This window comes from Microtus oregoni, unplaced genomic scaffold (assembly GCF_018167655.1).
Source record: "Microtus oregoni isolate MIOR12 unplaced genomic scaffold, Mior012 000061F_ref0000440, whole genome shotgun sequence".
Lineage (NCBI taxonomy): Eukaryota > Metazoa > Chordata > Mammalia > Rodentia > Cricetidae > Microtus > Microtus oregoni.
In genome coordinates this window covers 10835341-10851100 of record NW_024543871.1, presented here as the reverse complement: position 1 = coordinate 10851100, position 15760 = coordinate 10835341, and the positions used below count along the sequence as shown (strand labels likewise).

General features: G+C 40.3%; 1 protein-coding gene across 1 annotated transcript in view; it reads left to right on the top strand.

The window, feature by feature from the left end:
* Positions 1 to 15760, top strand: part of Frmpd4 (FERM and PDZ domain containing 4) — a 251040-nt gene that overhangs the window by 109530 nt on the left and 125750 nt on the right. Inside the window, 2 exon segments of the mRNA XM_041639946.1 lie at positions 4843 to 5003; positions 9653 to 9755. Coding sequence (XP_041495880.1) covers positions 4843 to 5003; positions 9653 to 9755 — 264 coding nt within the window.

Below are 15760 nucleotides of genomic sequence, written 5' to 3'. Positions count from 1 at the left end.
TCTTTAATAAATACCAAAAGCTAAAACTAGCAGTGAACAGAAACTGTGCATGTGACTGAGTCTGTAAACTGTTTGGGTGGGAAGCAGCGGTAAAGCATGAGACAATGCTGATGCAGGGAAAAGCAGTATCTAAGAAACAGAGGCTCTCTCCTGCCTCAGCTCTCATTCAGAACAGAAACGAACACTTCTCTTGACTCGGCTCAGCCCCCATCCTTGTAGTTCATGGTTCTTAGTGACCAAGAAACACAGACAAGGAATGTTTACCGTTTTCTGATTATCTTCTTTTATTCTTCTGTGTCCTTGGTCTAGTATTGCCTTGGGTATCTCAAGTCCTACTTGTATCCATTTTGTCATTACAGTTGATCTAAATTGTTTAATTGAAAGCCTTGGAGTTTGCCTGAGATTGATGAGGCATTTCACTCAGAGAGTTGGGTTACAAATATTTGAAATGGTAGGTCAGCATCTTAGTTAGAGTTTTTATTATTATTGCTATGATAAAATAACATGACCAAAATCAACTTGGGGAGGAAAGGGTTTATTTCATCTTACACTGCCAGGTCACACTCCATCACTGAGAAAAGCTAAAGCAAGAACTCAAGCAGGCCATAAATCTGGAGACAGAAACTGATAGAGAGGTCATGCAGGAGTTCTGCTTCCTGGTTTGCTCTTCATGGCTTATATAGACTGATTTCCATAGCATCCAGGACCACTGGCCAAAGGATGACACTGCCCACCATGAGATGAACCCCGCACACACCAATCAAGACAATACACCACAGAATTGCCCACAGACCAATCTTGTAGGGGCATTTTCTCAGTTAAGGTTCTCTCTTCCAAAACAACCCTCACTTTTATCAAGTTGTGATAAAACTAGCCAGCACAATTGTTTTTCAGATTTCCCCATGGAATGCTTTCATCACACACATGAGAAATTTATTCCCTTCTGTTTATTAATCTTCAGAACGGTAAAAATAAAAGCTAGTGTGTTGCAAGCACTTACTATATGCCCAACATTTTGTAAGTGCTTTTCATGTCTTGTTTGCTCTGCACAGCTCTTTATTGAGATTGTTGGAATCACTGTCATCAGCTTCCGAATGATGCATGAAGGAAGGAAGCAGGTCATACTGCTAGGACTCTGTGGAATTAGAACCCAGAGCCAAGTCATCCGGCTCCAAATTCTTACTACAGACAACCATGCTGGTTTTCATGTCCACCCTAGACTTAAATACCTGTTTCCTAAGCAAACTGGAAGAAGACATGTCTCCAATAATGAAGATGCATTAGGACATGCATGGTCCATTCACATGGAGAAAAGGTCTGTGCAGGAGAAAGGGTCCAGAGTAGGAGGCTGACCATAGATCTGTCAGAATGGCTTTCAACATTAATAAAAGTCCCACAATTTCTGCCATATCTATCACTCTCCCCCAAGTATGAGCCATTATGATCTGTCAAAAGGGATGGGATACCATGGGCCATGAGTTCTCTTTTTTCATGTACTTTCCTTTATGTTGTCAACACAATAGCTGAATACACTGCTAACATTCAAACTTTCCATTGACTTCATGGTTTAATTGAACCGTGAACCTATGCAATCTCTGTAGGATCACTACCATCATCACTTTACTTACCCATTACTGCTCCAAATCCCCACTCTATCTTTCATTGGACTCTACAAGTTGCTAGGCATGTTCTGTTCTCTGGAGGCACATTGTACTTCCAGGTGTTGAACTTCAACATCCCTGTGTCCTGAGTACAGCTCACCCAGATGTTGGCCTGACCCCTGGTAGAACATTTTGCGGCATCCTCACTCAGCAGCTGTCTTAGAATTAACCATAACCTAATATGAACATTTTATTTTCGTCTGCTTTCGTTCCTTTTGTATTCCCAGACTAGAGAACCCAGTGGGTATTTGATAAATTGACTAAATGAATAAATGAGTGTATTATGAGGTTGTCTTGAAGGATTTAGCAAACTAACATATGGAAAGCATTTAGAATAAACAATGCTTAGTATGAAATTGATGTTTAATAGCTGTCATGTTATTAAATTATAACAATGTAAGAGTTATTGAATGGATGATGTATTGAGCCTTTATGGTTACGTTATTGTTATTCCTAGAAAAAAGCTAATCAAGCCACAGATGTTTAAAATATTCCAATTTAATTGCCAAAGGCTACTACAAAAGAAGCTAGCCAAATCATATGTTTCTTCTTTTCCTGTTGTCTAGGGCACACGCACACTGTCAAGGCCCCTTTCCTGTGTTCAGCTGTTTTCCTGTCATTGCTTTTGCAAAGAGACTCTGAAGAGGGCCAGACAGCTTCCATCCCAGAAAGGTCTTTAAGAGTTAAATCATGAAGCAGATGGCTTTATTTTTTTCTTAATATTTATTTATTATGTATACAATATTCTGTCTGTGTGTCTGCCTGCAGGCCAGAGGAGGGCACCAGACCCCACTACAGATGGTTGTGAGCCACCATGTGGTTGCTGGGAACTGAACTCAGGACCTTTGGAAGAGCAGGCAATGCTCTTAACCTCTGAGCTATCTCTCCAGCCCCAGCATATGGCTTTAATACAAAGCATATGACACATTTATCCATTCTGTTTGTCCTAGTGTTCCACATCTCAAGCAATTACATTCTGTTTAAAGGGGATTTTAAAATCGTGTTTTACTAGCACAGATATATATATATTTAAAGGACAGATCCCAGAGGTTTTGTGTTGATCTTCCCTAACTCCTAGTAATTGTACTGAAGAACAGCATGCATCCTCCTTCCCTATCTGTCTTTCTTATATTTGGACTGCATATAGAACATCAGCATCCAAAGTACTTAAAAAGATATTCTTTTACTCATTAAAGAAAGATATTTTAAGGTGAATTAAGGGCTGGAGAGATGACTCAGTGGATAAAGGTACCTGTTGCCAAGCATGTTGACCTGAGTTCTATCCTTAGGACCTGTATGACAGGTGGAGAGAACCGACTCTTGCAAATTGTTTTCTGACCGTCACATGTACATCACGGTACAGCCACATATGCATGCGTACATACAGAATAATTAAATAACTGTCAAATAAAATCAAGGTGAATTAAGCCCATGTCAGTCATTTAAGTCATCTGAGCTAGCATTTCTTAAAGGAGATTGCTATTGTTCAGCAAACAGCTCTTTCTTAAAAGAAAGCTGCCTTGGTCAATTGCTGTGCAGAAGACTTCAGTAAGAGTTGTGGGAGCTAGTCGTTTACCAGATTCTCTGGCCTTTTGGCCAGGGAGCCTTGAGCGATGATATACTTCGTGATGTCGATCTTAATTTGCTTCTTGACAAAGGTGATGTCAATGACTGCTCTATCCCCTTATTCTGTGAGAAGACTTTGAGCCAAAAGCACTGTAAGGGTTTTTGTTTTGTTTTTAGTTTATTCTTGTTGTTCATTTGTTTGGTTGTTTTTGACAGGGTTTTTCTGTGTGGCCCTGTCTGTCCTGAAACTCAACTCTGTAGACCAGGTTAGCCTCAAACCCAGAGATCTGCCTGTCTCTCCCTCCTGAGTGCTGGGATTAAAAGTGTGTGCCACCACCACCTGGCTGTATTTTTATTTTTTAAGTGTTATTGGTTATACATTTCATACAAATGGTTTCATACATTTATACCACGAATCTTGGGCCTTCTCATCTCCTATGCCCCCTCTCTCATTCCCCTCCTTTTTCTGCTGGAGCCAGTTTTTTCTTAAGTTCCCCTTGGACTTTCATGTCTTCTTTCTGCAGGATCACTGAGTTTAGTTAGAATTTCTTGCCCACATGTGGGTGGAAGGCTATTTTTGGAACAAAGGCAATTTAGTAGGGGTTACACCACTGAAGAGAATTATACATCTCAAATGTTATAGAATATTCAATTTTGAATTGTTACTATAACTTCATAAATGGAGGTGTTAATGAGAAAATTCATTTAAATCATTCACATCTTTTTCCTTAAAGTAAATGCCAAAAGCCAAATTAGCAGTTTCTTTTGAGTGGAGAATGTATTTGGTAGCAGGATAGCCCATCACCACCAACATCATCCATATTATTTTAATTTTTCTAGGTTCAAGTGCCCTATATACTACCTGCCAACAAAAATGTTCGTTACTTTATGAGACTGTAGGTCAGCATTTCAGCTATAACTTGATAATGTTTTAAAAAGAAGTAACTTTCCCCCTGCTTATTAGTTCAATTTATTGTTGAGCCTGCTGTGGATCAGGCACAGTTCTAGGTTCTTTAGTAAATCAGTGACTATAATTAAGTTCAGAAGACTAGGGCTATAATTCAATGATGGTACCTTTATCTGGCATACATGAGGCCCTGATTTCACCCCCCTCCCGCTCTATGCACACAGCAAGGAAGTATTTTGTCCTTAAAGACTGTACATTTTGTTGTGGAGAGCAAAGCAATAAAATTATTGTAAGCATAAATGCTTTTTGTAGTATATTTATAGGTAAGTAGTGTCATGGTGGAGGGGAAAAAAAGGTAAGGAGGCTTGATGAAGTGTGGACCTAGAAAAACCATATTAAAATAGTATTGTAAGGTAGTCTTTTATAAGATGGTGATATGTGAACAGAAGTTTGACAGAGGCAGAGGTGAGGCCTGCAGATATTCGCAGGACAAACATTCCACATCGAATGAATAGTCAATGCAACACCCTAACGTGGATATTACAGAGTTCCCAAGGGACATTACATAGGTCATAAAAGATGACATTGAGTTCTAGATATTTCCTACTGTCTGCCAGAGATAAGTTTCCAACAAAGAAGCATGTGATTTCGAGGCCAATGCTTAATCCCCACATTGATACCTTCTTCTCTTTCCTATGTTTTCTACAGTCACATGACACAGGCAATCCCATTTGATGACCCTCGGTTTGCCGGCTGCCAAATCATCCCTCCAGCTCCACGGAAGGTGGAGATGAGGAGAGACCCTGTGCTGGGCTTTGGCTTCGTGGCAGGGAGTGAGAAACCTGTGGTTGTTCGCTCAGTGACACCAGGTAAGTGTCCACACCAAGTCTGATCTTCCTGCCGCAGCTGGCCGCAGTGGCTTCAGTGTGGTTCTGTGGGTGCTCGAGCTGTGAATAGAATACCAAGCAATACTTTCCAATACCCAGAGAGAGTGCCAACAAAAGGCAGAGATGTGTCATCAAAATGGGCTTGATTTTTAATGTGTGTGTGTGTGTGTGTGTGTGTGTGTGTGTGTGTGTGTGTTGGGGGAGTTTTGGAGACAGAATTTGCTATGTTGGCCTATCTGCTTGGCACTCTGTCTGCAACCCAGCCTAACCTGTAGCTCATGGCACTCTTCCTGCCTCTGCCACACAAATCTGGGATTACAGGCCTGCATCCCATGCCTGATTTCAAAGGAGATTTTAGACTGCCCAATGCATCCTATCCCTTGGGCTAGGGAAAGCAGTCATGAATCATTGGTAGCCGTGGCACCATTTCTGAGTGTAGAGCTACGCGTAATGACAGGCAGGCACCACAGTGCATGTAACTGTCTGCTGGAAAACACAGTGCGGTTTCAAGTTACAGTATTATTTAGTCATGGGACAGTTTTATAAGATTTTATAAGTATACACACCCTTTCCTTCTCACTAGAGGCAGGCAGTTTTCCGGCTCCATTGCTGTTGGTATGGACCAAGTAAATGACTTTGGCCAGTGACACATTGGCCAATGTGATCAAAGCAGTAGGGGGCATGGATATAGTTGTACTATGTCATTGCCATAAGAAGGAATGCTTTCCTAGAGAGGCTGCTACTCCTTCAGTCTCAACTCGGGGATAAACTCCTGGGGAAGCTCAGTCGAAGCCAGTTTGTAATTTGAAACTCACCTCAGCCAGGCCTGAATCATCCTAACGATCCACAAATGGGAGAAGAAACAGTTATTGGAATGGTCTGTTACACAACAGATGCTGACTAATAGTACATGTCACATCTCTTAAATTCTATAATACGACAATAGACTATCTCCATTGCCCAGATGAGGATATACAGCTGTCCCACTATCAACACAGCCTTGACTTTTCCTGAAACAATCACTATCACCTTTGGTTATTTATTTATTAGGTACATATATGAATTTACTGTAATGAATATGGACCTGTTTTCAGACAAAAGACACTTATCTTTGTCATTGCTCTGAACATTTTGAGAATCAGTACCAGAACGCAGTAGTAACATCCTACACATAATAAGATGATTCTGGTGGCTAGGGAAACGGTTTTGTGGAATAAAGTATATGCCGCACAAGCAAAAGGAACTGAGCTCAGATCCCCAATAGCCATTTAAAAGTTTGTGTGCAAGGCAAAGCATGGTGGCACACACAGTAACTCTAGGCCTAGGCTAGGAGTGGAGTGGACCCCAAGGGCTTATTGGCCAGTTAGAAGACATCCAGGCTCAGTGAATGACCGTGTCTCAAAGACTCAGGTAGGCAATGACGGAAGAAAACATTAGGCATAAATCAACTCCTGGCTTCCATGTGTTTACAAACACATACACATGTACACATACCTATAATACACATACAGGCACAATATACTTTAACACAAAACTTAGAAATATCATTTAGGAAAGACCACAGATTCTGACATAATGTTACCCAAATTTGAGTTCTGTCTCTGGCCCTTATTAGGCTTTCTGATATCCGTGTTCAGCCCTTGCTTTATGAGTTGGATACAGCTTCTCTGTGTTATCCATGTTATGGAGATTTTCATAGCATCTAACTTAGTAAGCTGGGGGAGGTACATAGAGATGTTTTCATAGCTTCTGGATTATTATTATTGAATTCTCAAGTGTGTGGCCTTTTAGTCAGGCAACGGTAAGAAACGGAAGTTGACTAGTGAGGTGATATAGATTTTTTTAAGTTAATTAAATTTTTAATTTTCCATTATTTTGGCATAATCTGCCTGAGGCAAGCACCATGAATACAACTGAGCACTTTATACTGGAGATTAAAAGATTATTTTCACTCCAAGCTGGCCCAGCACACAGCTTCTGCCTTGGTCTTCAGAACTTTGTAATCCATTAGAGGGGAATCCTATTTTAGGACTCTGTGAATACTGTCTGAAATCATTGAGGATTGTACTCTCCAAGTATTACTGCTTCTTATGTTCTATAAAATCGATCCATGTACACAGGAACACACACACACACACATACACACACACTTACACACACACACACATACACATAGGGAGCATTATATAAAAGAAAACTAAGAGAATTTCTGAACTCATGCTGCTAGAAACCAGCATTCCCATAGACCAGACAGAATTCTGGCTGCACAGAAGCAGACATCGTAAGCATCAGAAACTTCCCACTTCTCCCTTTCTGTGCCCTGAACTCTCCTCAGCTTCAGAGATGCTATAACATGTAATGGCAAACATTTTTGAGGAGTGTAAAAAGGAAGTGAAAACAGGTCAAAGGGCCCTTCTTCTGGTTATTTTTGTAAGTGAAGATGTTGGTCAAATAAACTCTCATGAAAGTGACTCTGCTCGAGTCCCAGTGATTTCAGTGATGTGACCAGATTTTCTATAGGACACAAACCAGTCATCGGAGCAAAGGACATAAAGCACTTCTCTGAAGAAGACAATTATTTCATAGTTTGGAAGGATTTTTGTGTTGCCTCTTCTAGAATCCTTGATTCAAGTTGATTAATCAAGAATGTTCCCATTTGATCTAAAAGCATAAGAAGCCATGACACTACTACCAGAACTTGAGGGGCTAATTTAGGAGGAAAACTGTAAATTCAGGGCCAGTCTGAGCTACATAGTGAGTGTCAGGCTAGTTTGGGCTATGGAGCAATACCTGGTCTCATCAAACAAGCAGATAAAACTGTTAGGTGAAACTTAAGACTGCGTCCTATTGGTTGAGAGTGGTGTTCTCTCGCAAACAGTTCATATCCATCCTTCAAACCGTTTCTCTGAAATTGATTCTGTGTTTCACCAGCATTTGACTTGTAACATTGCTTGACTGAATAGGTGTGACTGTTTGCACATAGTCTGAATTCCTTATTTGCAAACACTGACGCTCAATTCTCAGATACCCAAAATGAATGTTTTCTATCACTTACATGGGTGCTTGTTCCAGTTCCCTATTCTCTCACTCCCATGAAAACACATTGTTGGTACAGATCAAGTAGCTATATGCCAAGTGTCTCAGTAGCTGGAGAATAGCCAAACGACTTTTAATTTCTCGTTCTCATCAGGAAACATTCATTTTAATTGTTAAACAAAGGAGTAGCAAGCTTATTAGAAAGATAATATTTGAACAGCACATATCACCCAGTGCTATGTCCCTGGAAACATGATGAAAATGATACAGCACGAGACAGCACGATGCCAGCGTTTTGGAGGTAACGCGGTTGTACAAGTGAAAATAATTCAAAGAGTTGAATAATCTGGGTTCATTGCTTGAGTTTTCAAAACAGTTGTGCTTTGTGAGAACAAGTTCAAAAGAGAGGTGAGCCACTCTGAACTTCGATGTCAAATGTCAACAACAGACAATGCCACTAACCATGATGAGACAGGAACTGTGAGCATAGACACAAACATTCAATATGCTTAAAGTCACAAATTTGACCAACCACACCCTCTGCTATCTGGCATAGGGACAAATTCATTTTCAAAATCTTAATCACAACTAGGTCTGCTTTTTTCATATATTTTATTTTATTTGTTAGTGTGTGTGTGTGTGTGTTTGTCTGCATGTCTGTCTGTATACTACCTGTGTGCCTGGTGCCCTTGGAGGAGGCCAGAAGAGCGCACTGGATCCCCTGGAACTGAGATTACAGACAGCTGCGAGCTTTCTCATGGCCATGGAAATTGAAACAGGGTTCCCTGAAGAGAAGCCAGTGCTCTGAACCACTGAGCCATCTCCCCAGACCCATGAGTCCTTCATTTAACCTCATAAGCACATCATTTTGATGTTTATGATGAAACTACTCCCACATCCAGTGAGCATCAAATCTACAGAGGTCCCCATTTCATTTAACCTGTCCCAAGAGTATTTAACACACAGCCAAGTTCAATAAGAAGTCTTTTCTAACACTCTATGGTTGAGTGTGCTTTCTCCATTCTTGAAATTAACAAATGCATGCAATTTTGTTCAAATCCAACTGTACCTGGTTTGTTAGAAGTGTGTATGTGAAGACATATCTTGGCTCCCATCCCATCCCACCAATGGTGGTTGGAAAAATGGCTCAAAAGTTAAGAGCACTTGCTACTGTTGCAGAAGTCCCAGGTTTGATCCCCAGCACCCTCACAACTGTTCATGGCTGTCTATAACTCTAGGGGCATCAGATTCCTTTTTTCTGGCACTTGATGGTACTGTACACATATAGTGTACATGCATATGTGCAAACAAAATACCCACACAAACAAAATAAAGAACGGGAATATATGTGGGAAGCACTGGTGGTAGTATCAGTCTTGCTGTTGAAGTTTTAGAGAACAGAAGACGCTCAAGTCCACTCCTAGAGTCAGGGTGCAACCTGGTCCTCATATATTCTCATAGAACACCCTGGTGTTAGTGAGTTTTGCCTTTACTGAAAGCATCATCTGCTCATAATGAGCCACGGAGGGAGAAGGAATTTCAGATGAGTGGCCACGGGAATTCTCATTTGTGTGTTTGCTCTTGTCTGTCTCCAGGCAGCCCCTCAGAAGGCAAACTGATCCCAGGAGATCAGATTGTAATGATTAATGATGAACCAGTCAGCGCCGCACCAAGAGAGCGGGTCATCGACCTGGTCAGGTAGGTGACATGCTCATTCACCTGTGCCTCATTATGCCTTTTTTTTTCAAAGACTGATGCATAGGTTTTATGCCTTATCTGGCAGAGAAAGAACTTCCTATGGGCCAATGAAGGGCAGAATCCTGAGCCTACATGTTCATGTTATAGATAATTCAGTGATGCTAACCTCTGGTGAAAGAAAGAGAGAAAGAAAGAAAGAAAAAAAGAAAGAAAGGAAGGAAGGAAGGAAGGGAAATAAAGCTTCAAACCTTTAATGATTCCTATTTACATTACAATAGTCAAAGACTGCATTTCATTTCTTTCCAGAATTACTAACACATCGATTTTTCCGTAATCAGGGAGATTAAAATGCAAGTGCTAAATAAAGCATAAAGTGATGAATAGTTTTATATACATAATTCCACGGATAGACAAAGTTCACTGATTTTCTTCATACTTGCCTGAGTGATTCATTTTGAAATCATCAACTGAAACAAAAGTATAAATAGGTCAAAGCCAAGATGTAAAGAAATATGATATTTTATTATTTTAGTTTTATTGCAGACAAAGATTATTATGTTTATTATGTGACATTTTTAATTGGGCACCAGAAACCACATTTTATATGACCTTCCAAATACTAGTCAAGAATCTGCTTTAAAGTCCACTAAGTTGCTAAAGCTATCACAACACTTTAAACCAAAGAAAAGATCTTCCAACATGCATGCTCATTCAGAAAAAAAAAAACCTCTACATTTAAGAAGAGTATTATGTGTTTTGAAAAATTTTGGAAGAAACTTTTTGATCTCGAATTTTGTTTCTGCTTCACAATGAAGGCATGGATGGTTAAGTGACCTTGGAAGAATTTGGAAATGGGTAATAAGACAGAGAAATAGAAAAGTGGAGGTGGTCATTTTAGAGTGACCAACTCTCCCAGTCTTAGCGTGAGCAAAAAAAAAGTCCACATGCTAAGAAAATTCTGACAGTTCCCAAACACTTGGTTTTTGCCATGATCTGGATGTTTATGCCCTCCGCAGATCCAAATTAATATTTTGCAGCCTAATATCTATTGTAATACATTTATTGGAAAAGCACAACTTTCACCTCAAAGGGGTAACAGTTTATTCTGGAGCCAAATTGACACATATCACTCGGTCATGGCCCAGGAACACAGATTTTACATCACCTTAAATTCCATGCTCCATTGTGGAAGTACTTTCATGAAGTTTTTGTGCCAATAGAACAAAGAAAGTCATAAATCAAGGCAAGTACATTGATGGAAACATCAGAGACGCAGTAATAACACAATGGGGAAACCTCTGTTAGTGGCCTCAGATACTATCTGATGACTCTCTTAGCTTCCGGTTGATAGAAGCTAGTGCTCTATTAAGTTAGTACATTCCAAAGATTTTTATCTGTTAGTTACAAAACGTTAGGTCTGACACAGAGATAGACAAGAAATAGCTATTTAGTAGGTTAAAGATAGACTAAGATAAATTGTTATTTGGCTCTAGATCTGCAATTTCCCAACCTTTCCACAGCTATTAATGTTCTAATCAGCCAATCAGCCTTGCAGAAAGTCCACTTGCTGGGGAAGAGTGGTGGGGGGCTTCTTTGTAGGAACTTTCCTTCACATATACCGTTATGAAAGTTTGTCAGGTTGCTTCTGCCATATGAGAATGCCAAAAGGTGCTATATTTAAGGATGAAGCCTTTACCAAATTATAAATATGCTGTTACCTTCGTTCTAGACTTCAGGAGCTACAGACCCATAAGCAACAAAGTTCTATTATTTATAATTTACATTGTCTAAAATATTGTTTATAGTAGCCTCAACAGACTAAATCATTCCTCATGAGTCTGGGACAAATATAATGACAGCCTTCAACCAGATGGCTAGTTCATACCTGTACTCAGAAAGTATCCGGATCTCCAAAGAACATTCTTCCATGGGGACAAACACTGAAATGTAGGTCACATTCACCTGTATCAGGAACCTGCCCTGAGAATGAATGGTTCAGATCTTTCTGTGGACCAGAAAGGCAGAACTACGGAAATGCTATTTTTAGAACCTCTGGGTTGAGGCCATTTCAGATCACTTATATCTTGGGATGTGTGTGGTGGGTGTCAGAGGGGACATGTCTCATCCAGCTGAGCGTTCTATCAGCTTGTGTCCTGGGGGGCTATCTTGATGTCTAATGGCAGAAGTCCCATTTTGTTTTCCTCTGGGTACATACCTGTGTGATTAGTCCTATTGATTCTTGTGCTTGTGGAAGGGTAGAAGAAATAATATATCTCTGCCTGGATTGCTGGCTGCAGGATAAAGATGGAGAAAAAGCTGTTTAAAAGTGTGATCACTTTCTAGCAATCTTACCTGGGGCATTTAGAAACATTTCTTTTTACCCCCCCCCCCCGAAAGTTGTTTGCTTTCCTCCTCGTTTAATGCACTGTCCAGGTAAAATAACATAACTATAAACTTTACTTGACTTTATATGTAAAAGAATAAATGGACTTCACCAACCCCACAACAGACAAAGGTCTGATCTCCAAAATATATAAAGAACTCAAGAAACTAGACTTTAAAATGCTAATTAACCCAATTAAAAAATGGGGCACTGAACTGAACAGAGAATTCTCAGCAGAGGAAGTTCAAATGGCCAAAAGACACTTAAAGTCGTGCTCAACTTCCTTAGCAATCAGGGAAATGCAAATCAAAACAACTTTGAGATATCATCTTACACCTGTCAGAATGGCTAAAGTCAAAAACACCAAGGATAACCTTTGCTGGAGAGGCTGTGGAGGAACGGGTACCCTCATCCATTGCTGGTGGGAATGCCATCTTGTGCAACCACTGTGGAAGTCAGTGTTTCGGTTTCTCAGGAAATTCGGGATCAACTTACCCCTGGACCCAGCAATACCACTCCTGGGAATATACCCAAGAGGTGCTCTATCATATGACAAAGGCATTTGTTCAACTATGTTCATAGCAGTATTATTTGTAATAGCCAGAACCTGGAAACAACCTAGATGCCCTTCAATGGAAGAATGGATGAAGAAAGTATGGAATATATACACGCTAGAGTACTACGCTGCGGTAAAAAACAATGACTTCTCGAATTTTGCAGGCAAATGGATGGAAATAGAAAACACTATCCTGAGTGAGGTGTCCCAGACCCAAAAAGATGAACATGGGATGTACTCGCTCATAATTGGTTTCTAGCCATAAATTAGGGCCACGGAGTCTACAATAGGTGATCCTAAAGAAGCTAAGTAAGAAGGTGAACCCAAGGAAAAACATATAGTTATCCTCTTGGCTAAGGTAAGTAGACCCAATTGCCGGGGAGAAAATTAGGATCTTGGGGGTGGGGTGGGATGGGGGTAAGGGGAGATGGGGAGAGAAAAGGTATAAGGGAAGGAGGGGCGATTTGGGGAATCAGGAGAATTGGGATAAAGGAAAGGTGGATAGGGGAGCACGGAACCACAATTCTTAGTTAAGGGAACCACTTTAGGGTGAGCAAGAGATTTGACCCTAGAGGGGCTCCCAAGTGCCCAACATGAGGTTCCCAGTTAGTTCCTTGGGTAGCTGAGGATTGGGAACCTGAAATGACCCTATCCGAGAGCAATACTGACGAATATCTTGCATATCATCATAGAACCTTCATCTGGTGATGGATGGAGACAGAGACAGAGACCCACACTGGAGCACTGGACTGAGCTCCCAAGGTCCCAATGAGGAGCAGAAGGAGGGAGAACATGAGCAAAGAAGTCGGGACCACGAGGCGTGCACCCACCCACTGAGACAGTGGAGCTGATCTACTGGGAGCTCACCAAGGCCAACTGGACTGTGACCGAAAAAGCATGGGATAAAACCAGACTCTCTGAACATGGCGAACAATGAGGGCTGATGAGACGCCAAGGACAATGGCACGGGGTTTTGATCCTACTTAATGTGCTGGCTTTGTGGAAGCCTAGCCAGTTTGGATGTTCACCTTCCTAGATATGGACGGAGGGGGGAGGACCTAGGACTTACCACAGGGCAGGGAACCTGGACTGCTCTGTGGACTGGAGAGGGAGGGGGAGAGGAGTGGGGGGAGGGGTAGAAGGGTGGGAGGAGGGGGAGGGAAATGGGAGGCTGGGAGGAGGTGGAAACTTGTTTTTTGTTTATGTTTTTTTTTTGTTCTTTTCTTAATAAAAAAATTATTAAAAAAAAAAGAATAAATGGACCAATTAAAAAGACAAGATGGCAGGCAATGGCTCCAAGTCCAAATTCGGGCTCCTTCATAATTTCACAAAACCTGTGAGATAGCAGTGTGCTTTTTTTTCCTTCAAAATGAAACATTTTATGATGTTGGAATAAAGAAAAGTGAAGAATGCTTTATGGCACATGGAAATCATATGAAATTCAAATTTCTGAGTCTGTAAATATAGTTTTACTGTAAAAGCGGCCACACTCGTTCATTTCCATATTATCTAAGGATGCTTTCTCCCTGGCTGAGATGAGCGGGCATCATGTGGCACAGCAAGTCTAAAGTGCTTTCGATCAGACCTTCCACAGAAAATATTGTCTACTCTTATAGCATAACCTGATTGGATTTCATTTCTTTGGTTAAGCTAATTTAGACTGAAGCCCTAAATAACATACAAAGACATTTTTCCATAATGCAGTTGTAATTTCTCTCACACGTTTGATAAGGAGATGGTGTTTTCAGTACACTGAACTGAGAACCATGTGTGCCTTCCATGTCTACTTGAGGAGAAAACACAAACTCACAGAAGACAAGCAAATACCAGATAGCATCACAGCTGTTCTGTTCTTTACCATTTTTTTTTTCATAAAAACTGAGGAAGTAGAGGCAGAGACGTTGAGCAGGTGGATGGAAGTTATCAGAGTCCATTTTCCCTCCTCTTTGGAACTTATGGGTTTCCCATTCACTTAAATCTCATTTGATAATGTAGTGCATGTATTCATTTGCAGGTATGCCATGGATATGTGAGAGAGAAGCTATTATAATGTGGAAGGGCGTTTGACCTGAACTACAAGTTCCATGAGAGAAAAAAAAAATACCTTAGTCCCTGTGCAATGCTTGGCTCGTGATCTGTGTTTGACAGTGTATTTGATGGGTTTTTTTTAAAAGCACCCTTTGAAAATTACAGACTTATGTGGTTCCCCCCAGGTTCTTCAACTCAAAATTCTGCAAATATTTGAATAGCAGCTATTGAATACATGCCCATTAAACAATTTTCACTCATTTATGAAGTATTTGAAAGCCATGCTTGTGATCTATATAATACAGAGATCCAGGTAATGGTAATTCAGGGATCAATGAAATAAACCTGAGCCTATTAGTGTACTTGCAGTCTAGAGTACTATGAGTAATGATTTCAATTAAAGTTGTTAATTAAGACAGACAAGCCCCAACATTGAACACATCAAAGAAAGATCATTTGAAAGGAATTCTTCTAGTGGCTAAAAAGCCAGGGAATCTGAATAAAATTGAAACAGTAAAAATGTGATCCTAAAAATGCTGCCTTTTAATCATCAGACGATAAATTTATCTTTATAGAAGTATTGGGAAACTTTATTTTAGCAAAATAATTCAAGTATGATGACACAGTGCCATCTTATATCTGAAAACTCATTAAACCAAAAATTTGAAATAGTGGATTTTCCAATAATGAAAGTGTTCATGCATTACAAAACTTTCCTGTGCCTTGCTGTAAGTTTAGTCATCCGTCTGCCATAATGTGTACTGACCTAAAAGTTTAGCTCTTAAAAAATAATCCCCTTTTTACTGGTCTCCTCAGCCAGTATGTGGTTTAATGTCTGTATCTTACACAAGATAAATTCCCCTTCTGTTTAATAAAATATCCCATTTTCTTAGCCACTAAGGAAATTCAGAAAAACACTCATCATTTTAATAACACTATAAAATTCTCTCCTTAAATATTGGCATCTATTTGCTTGTCTAAGTGGTTTAGTCCTGTTTCTTTATCCCCACCCCCCATTGCAGTAGTTACTTATGGATT